The sequence below is a fragment of the Echinops telfairi genome, unplaced genomic scaffold (genome assembly GCF_000313985.2).
Source record: "Echinops telfairi isolate 266 unplaced genomic scaffold, ASM31398v2 ScPeMD7_7469;HRSCAF=8507_0, whole genome shotgun sequence".
Classification (NCBI taxonomy): Eukaryota; Metazoa; Chordata; class Mammalia; order Afrosoricida; family Tenrecidae; genus Echinops; species Echinops telfairi.
The window spans coordinates 41,026,211-41,033,484 of NW_022111372.1; the positions used below are offsets into that span (position 1 = coordinate 41,026,211).

The 7,274-nt window shown below is 63.2% G+C and overlaps 1 protein-coding gene across 1 annotated transcript in view; it reads right to left on the reverse strand.

The window, feature by feature from the left end:
- Window positions 1-358: 358 nt before the first annotated feature.
- OBSCN (obscurin, cytoskeletal calmodulin and titin-interacting RhoGEF) overlaps window positions 359-7,274 on the reverse strand; it is a 210,806-nt gene continuing 203,890 nt past the window's right edge. The window contains exons 96-107 of the mRNA XM_045284554.1: window positions 5,590-7,255; window positions 5,080-5,151; window positions 4,617-4,727; window positions 4,244-4,411; window positions 3,128-3,250; window positions 2,828-2,998; window positions 2,233-2,317; window positions 1,709-1,948; window positions 1,338-1,561; window positions 1,013-1,088; window positions 714-863; window positions 359-615 (exon numbers count right to left, since the gene is read on the reverse strand). Of these exons, the coding sequence (XP_045140489.1) occupies window positions 438-615; window positions 714-863; window positions 1,013-1,088; window positions 1,338-1,561; window positions 1,709-1,948; window positions 2,233-2,317; window positions 2,828-2,998; window positions 3,128-3,250; window positions 4,244-4,411; window positions 4,617-4,727; window positions 5,080-5,151; window positions 5,590-7,255 (3,264 nt within the window). The 3' untranslated portion in view covers window positions 359-437. The remainder of the gene's footprint in view (window positions 616-713; window positions 864-1,012; window positions 1,089-1,337; window positions 1,562-1,708; window positions 1,949-2,232; window positions 2,318-2,827; window positions 2,999-3,127; window positions 3,251-4,243; window positions 4,412-4,616; window positions 4,728-5,079; window positions 5,152-5,589; window positions 7,256-7,274) is intronic.

Sequence of the window (7,274 nt, forward strand, 5' to 3'; positions counted from 1 at the left end):
GCTTTCCTCCTACAGTCGGCATCATTGCCTCTGTTTTGTGAGGTGGAGGACTTTGTGGACTGGTGTTGAGTTAATGGGTTAATGTTGGACTTGTGGGCTTGGGCAGCATTGGGTTGGGATGTTTGCGTGATGCACATTTTCTTTACATAAAACTCTCTCTTATACATGAGTTCCTGTGGATTTGTTTCTCCTAAGTATCCAGGCTAACACAGGGAAATCCACTTCGGGGTATGGCGACATCACAGCACACCGCAGAAGGAGCCAAAGGGTCCATGGAACTGTGCCTAATGACATGTATGGGGCAGCCTGGTGACAAGCCTGGTCCACCTCTCCAAATAAGACAATAAAACAGAAAGCATCTCACCAGGTTCTACTTTATTGGGGTGTCACACATACACAGAGGGGCCTCCCCAGCCCCTTCCCATTTCCACAGGTGCTCAGTGCACCTGCGCCAGGTTGTGCTTCTTGTACAGCATCGCCCGCTTCTTCTCTCGCTCCTGCATGAAGGCCCGCAGACGGGCTGTGGGGAAGGTCACGGCTGCGGGCTTGGAACCGGCCGGGCCCTCCTCAGTCAGCCACGGGCACTGCAGGCAGCTGGATGCGCAGGGCCGGCCCCTGGAGCAGGGAAGAGCAGGGGTGCGCGGTCAGCTGCCTCTGCCCAGAGCCAGAGCAGGACGGGGCGCGACTGGTGTGGGGCCCTTGCTTATGCTTACCAGGGGTGGGCGCACAGCGTGCTCCGAAGGAAGGCCACCGCGCCCCCGGACAGCCCTGCATAGCAGCGACTCAGCTGAATGAGCCCTTTGCGTAGGCCTTTCTGCAAGTCTCGAGCCCCCTCGCTGCTTACAGGGTACTCGGCGCTCAGCCTGCAGGGGTGGGGGGAAGGAGACCCGGGGACTCTGAGGCCATCTCAGATGGAATCTCGGGGTGAAGGGAATACTGGCAGTCTGGAGGCCACCCTAGAATGGATCCCAGGGCTACCCCACCCATCCAGCACTCAGGTGCCAAAACTCACATGATAAAGGCTGTCACCCCTATGGCCCAGACATCGGTCTGCGGGACTGCCCCCTGGCCTTCCAGGAGCTCCGGAGCTGGGGAGGGGCACAGGGGAGGGTAGGCATGCATGGGGGAGAGGCTGGGTGTCAGTGGGTGACACAGGTGAGGGTCTTGGGGACAGGGCACACATGATAAACATGGGAGGGAGGAGCACCAAAGGGAGGACTCAGGCAAAGGGGAATTAGCAGCCAGGTAGGGCTCTGCTGCCCCCCCTTCCCCCCTCCCCACTGGGTCTCCATCTCCCAGAGCTCAGGCCTCTGATGGGGGCTTTCCCACAACCGCACCCATGGTCTCCACGTAATCCTTGAACTTCTCTGAGGGCAGGACCTTCTCCTGGGTGAGGCTCTGGGCATTTCCAAAGTCAAGAACCTTGAGCAGGTTGTACTCCGTGACGATCAAGTTCTCAGACCTAAGGTCCAGGTGCAGGATCCGCTGGGCGTGCAGGTACTGTGCGGCACTCAGCATCTGCCACAGGTAGTCCTTCACCTCGGATTCAGAATAGGAGGCCCTGCAGGTTGGGGAAAGGACCCTGAGACCACCGGGGCCCTGGGGGTTGTGCCGGGCAGCAGGGAGGAGGGCAGTGGGTCACAGGCACCCTCCTTCCTGAAGACCCTGATTCTGGCTGCGTAGCCAGGGCCCGCAGCTGCCGCCTCACCTCTCTGCCAGGCAGGGGAGCAGCTCTGGTCCAGAACACAGTTCCAGGATAAGCACCAGGTGCCGTGGGCTGAGGTAGGCGCCATGCAGCTGGACCAGGTGTGGGTGGCGCAGGCCCTTGAGGGCCTCATATTCCCCCAGCACGGCCGTCTTGTCCTCCACACGGTAGGGAATGATCTTGGCTGCCAACGCCCTCCCGCTGGCCTTCTCCTGGCACTGCCGCACCACACTGAAGCGGCCCCTGGGCAAGGGGGAGCACCAGCCAGGTTGGTGAGGCTCCTCCCCATGTAACCCCCACCCCTGTAGCCCTCTGCGCCTCCCCCCCCATACACAGGGCAGCCGGTGGAACTCAGCAAGGAGGTGACAGAACCTCCCAGGGGTGGGACTAGTGGCCAGGAGGAGAAGCAGTGGGGAGAACCTTTGAATCACAGTTGGGTGGGGTGGGCTATGGAGGGGGAGTGGGGGAGGCCAGGCTGGGTGTCTGAGGGATCCGCGCAGCTTTGTCCCGACCCCCAGTCTCAGCACCTCCGGATCTGTGTCTGGAAGGCGAAAGTCTGAGTGCTGGAGAGGGGCTGGGCTGGCAGTGCAGGCTCTCGCTCTTCCTCAAAGGCTGTGGAAAGAGGAGCTGGTGGCGGGCAGGCCCTCCCCTTTCCTCCCATCGGCCCTCCCAGACATGGGCCCCCTCTGAACTCATGGCACCCCCTTCGGGGCCCCTCAGAGCTCAGCCCTAGGGGGAGCAGAGCGGGCAGAAAAACCTAGATGGGGTGCGTGCATAGGCGGTGACTTTGCAGGATCCACCACAGAATGGGGGCAGCCTGTGTGGGACCACCGCTAACAGACACGCCAACCACCCTTCCCGGATCCACAGCAGACACTAATGTTCATGATGCTGAGCAGACAGCCCAAGCCCTCAGCACAGCCCCGGGGAGGCCACTTAACCCCTCCCAGGGCTCAGGGGAGACCCTCAGATGGACCCATTTGCCCTCAGGAGGGAAGGGTGTGGAAGAAGGGGGTGGGCAGTGAGGATCCCCAGAGTGTACTGTCCATGCCGCACTTAAGAGGGGCTTTCTGCCCCAGGTGAAGGCGGGCAGCTGTGAGGAGGCCCGAGCTGGGGTCTCACCAGTGTGGCAGGGCCCTCCGAGAAGGACTTGCTCCGAGGGGCTGCTGTAGGGGCCCATGCCCGCCTTGCTGACGCAGGCTGTACGGAAGGTGTAGGTGCCTGCCCGCGGGAGCTTGCTGGTTTGGTAGCAGCAGTCAAAGATGTCTGAGGCCAGAGTGCTCCAGCTTCCACCTGGGCCACCGGGAGGGAGGGAGAGGCCAGCTCACTGATGGAGTGGAAAGGAGGGCCTTCTCCCTGGTGCCTCCGTGGCCACCCCAACTAGAACCCTGGTGGGGCTCCCCATGATGGTCCAGCAGATACCTTCCAGGCAGCACTGAACAATGTAGGTCACAGGGCCACAGGTCTCCACAGGCTTCCAGACCAGCAGCACCCCGTCCGCATACACCTCCCCAATGTCCGGGCGTGGGGAGGACGAGGGGACCTCTGTGGGGAAAGGGCAGGCAGCAGCTCGGAAACCATAATGGCTCTGAGTGGCTGTCCACCGGGTGCTGCAGCTCCCCCTTCCACCCCACACACTCCCTCTGCTACTGCCCAGGCTCCTGAGCCCCCCTCCCCACCCAGGTCCTGGTCATTTAGGGGTCCTGCTGCAGTGTGGACTGGCCAGGAGGCCCCGGGTCTCCCCAGGTCTGGCTGCAGGGTGTGTTCTGGAGTGCTGCCGGGGTCAACAGGATGCTGGGAGGCCTGCCAAGGCCAGGCTTGGGCCAAGTGTCTGAGCCTGCCTGCGCCTTTGCTGGTGGGCCCTGAGGACCGAGGGATGGAACCAAGTGCTTGGGGGCGTTCAACTCCATCTCCCACCCCGGTGCACCATCTCTTGGGAGAGTGGTATGAACTGAGAGGCTTTGTCTGTGGTGGTTTCTTGGAACCAGCCTTTCTCCCTCCTGCCTCCTCTCTCTCTTCTGTGTCTCCTTCTCTCTGACTGATGTCCTGTCCTGTGACTCTCCTCTCCCCGCTCCCTCTGCGGAACATGCAGCGTCAGCCATAGGCCAGCTCGGGGACCACGGACAGCTCTGTGCAGCCCCCGTGGACACGTCTTCCCCCTTCCCATTAGGTCTCTTGCTCCCGAGGTCCATGTCCCTGTCCTCAGTTTCTTCACCTCCCTCACCTGGCTGTGTGGTTTTTAAGTGGCCCATGTAGAATGTGAAGCTGAGTGCTTGGGAGGTTCTGGGCAAGAGAAGATCAGAGATGAGGCTCATGCCCCCGCCCCATTGGGGTCACCAGATAGCGACATCCCAGGCCACAGACCTGGGGGATGCCCGGGGTCACCACACTGGGGCCCATGGTTTCCGGCCCCACTCCGGGTAAGAGCCAGCTTGAGACCAGAGACCATGTCCCTGGCCCAGGCAGTGACCTCAAGGAGGAGACAGTGGCATGGCCGGCCACTCCTTCCCTGCCAAGAGAGCTGTGTGGCACCCCTACCTGCCCTGCGGAGCACGCCCGTGGTGGCTACCGTGCCCAGCGTGTTGCGCACGACGCAGGTGTATGTGCCCAGGTCCTCGGCGGTCACCACCAGGATGGTCAAGAGCTGGAAGTGCTTGAGCGTGGAGGAGATGAGGAGTCGGCTGCTGCTCTCCAGGGGCACCCCGTCTGCCGAAGGACAAATCAGCACAGGCACGGGGCGGCTACTCCATCAGCACCAGCACCACGCACCCACCACGTGGCCTCGTGGGGGGCTTGGTTTGGGGCCCCAAGATGGGACCAAGGTCTAGCCAGCGCCCTGCTGTCCCAGTGGACCCAGGCTCCGTGTGGAACTGGCTCTGCTCTGAGTGACCAAGTCTGGAAGGTGGGTTACCTTTACTCCAGGTGGCCTGCGCTGCAGGCTGGGCTGACACCTGGCAGGCGAGCGTCACCGACTGGCCCAAGACCACAGTCTCATCAGAGAGTTCCTTTAGGAATGATGGGGCTGAAAGGGAGAGTAATAAGACGCAGTTCAGGAGACGCCCTCCCTAGGGAGAGTGGCCTCAGAGGCCAGGCTGGAGCGCAGTGGGGACCCTACCCCCTCCTGGTTCATCCAGGGTTCACCTATCGCCCCTCTGCTATCTCCAGGAAGCCCAGGCTGACTGCCCAGTTCTCTGCATTGTGGTTGCTGAGGCCCCTGGGGCTGGGGCCACTGGCCTGGGGTCTAGTCTGGGGTTGTAACCTTGTCCAATCGATGGGGTGCCATGGAGGGCAGAGACCACTGCTTCTGTGTCCTCCCCAATGCCACCCACCATGTCCTCTTGAAAGGAGGTCTCCTCCGAGACCCGAGGACTCACCTCGGTCCTTGCCCTTCAGCCGGAAGGAAGCTAGACCTGACTTCTTACTCGAGAGACCTTCCTTCTCTGGGTCTGTAGACAGAAAGGGGAAGGGGAAGTAGTTCCCAAAAGCCACGGCCCAGGAGGCCACGGCTTCTCTGTGTGGCACAGCTGTCTCACATGGCACCGTCCAGAGCTCTGGAGACTGGCTGTGTTGAAGCCTGGAGTTAAGTTTGCTGCGGCTGCTCCCTCTCCCCTCCACACCTGGCCATCGGGGTCCACCCCGGGCTGGGGACCCCTGTGGGAATGAATCAGAGGTGTCCAGAACAGGGCCATGGGGGCACGGGCAGTCAGAACTGCAGAGACCCCACTGCAGGTCCGAAGCCCACAGGGCACTTCCTGATGGTGCTGGGCCAGGTCATGGGGGTGGGGTGGTGGTGAGGTGAGAGGTCATGGTGACCCTAGGGGTAGGGAGTTAGGGGCACTTGGGTATGCCCAGAACAGGTGGCAGGAAGACAGGAGGAGAGTCACCTTCCATCCTGCCTGTCAGGATCCGGGAGATGTGGGCCACCGAGGCCTTCACCCTCTTGCGCAAGCTGTGCTCCGTGGGCTCCTCCAGGGGCAGGCACCCGCCCGAGAGCTGGAAGAGGCCTCTGGAGGAGGGCGATGCCTTCCGCTTCCGGCCCAGGCCGGCCTCGGCCAGCAGGGCCTCCATGCCGTCTGGCTCCTCCTCCGTGATCTGCAGGCCAACGCGAGAGCGGGGGGCCAGGCTGGCAGGGGGGCCGAGCTCGCTCAGCCAGGGCCACTCCGCCCCTGGGAGCTCTGCCAGCTCCTCTGGGGCCTCGGTTGGAGTGGCCGGGGGCTCCTGCTCCACCGGAGGCCTGGGGACCTTCCTGAAGATCATGAACTCAAATGGGAGGTACTTGATGTCGTACAGGCTGGAGAGATTGAGGTAGGCCGGTTCTATCTCGGAGATGTCCAGGGACAGCCTGTCGGCCGCCTCCGCATCACCCGAGAGGTCCTGGATCTGCACTAGGGAGACCTGAGAGCCCTGGCCAAAGTCTTCCCATGACGTGGTAAACTCCGGGGAGCCTCTCAGGGAAGGCCTGATCGCTTCAGGCGCAGGGGCTGCGCCAGCTGGAGGCAGGGGGCTCTCAGCCACCGATTCTTCCTGATCCTCCGAGGACTGGGACTGGGCCCAGGCCACCCTGGCCCACAGGGGGCCCTGACCTAGCATACCGCCTGCATCCCCCCCAAAGGCGAAGGTCCCATAGCCCGCCACCCCGGCATAGCCCCCACGGTAGCCCATGGAGAACTTCCGAGTGGTTGCCTGCTCCTGGGGCCTAGGAGTCTCCGGGGCCGTGTCTTCAGCCTCCAGCGAAGCCCCTGGCTCTGTGCCTGCTGGGGAGGGAAGCTCGGCTTCCTGGGGAGGCAGATCCTGCCCTCTGGAACCAGAGCTGCTGGGCTCTGCTCCTCTCTTGGGGCCTGGCACAGAGGGAACTGGGGCTGAGGAGGGGGAGGAGAGGAAGGGGCTTCTGGGTGGCAGAGAGCCCTCTGTGCCGGATCCTGGAAGGAAAGAGCCTGCAAGGTGTGGCATAGCCGCAGTGGCAGGGGGTCCACAGCCCTCCTGCGGGGCAGAGCCCCAGTCACCATGAAAAGAAGAGGCAGGCTGCTTTGAGGAGCTGTCCAGGGGAACCTTGGAACCTGTGTCACCGTCTGTCGACGGAAACGGTCTCAAGCCCTGTGAGGAGCCCTCCTCAGGGCCTGGGGCTGGGCCTGGGGTTGCCAGGGCAAGGGCCTTGGTGCCTGGGGCCCCGGCCCCGGGGTGCAGAGAGGCTGGTGTGGTGGGCTCCCTGAGCAGCAAGTGACTTGGGTCCAGCACAGAACTGTCCCCTGAGAGCGCCCCGGGCCCCCAGGGCGTTGGATGGGGACTCTGACCCCCAACGCTGGCCTCCTCTGGTGATGTGCCCTGTTCCTCAGGGAAGGGGCTGCTGGTGCGAAGCCTGTCTTGATCCAGGGAACGGCTGCGGCCCGGGGCCACGCGGGCTGTTGAGCCGGGTAGCCGCAGGGCTGTCTCAAAGGAGGGCGTCTTGGTCATAAGGGCAGCCTGCTCCTCCCGCGCGGCCTCCTCCTCCAGCGCGCGGTGCTCCATCAGGGGCTCCCGCAGCCCAGGCAGCACCCCAGCGATGTAGCCACCCTTCAGCAGGTGCCGCCGG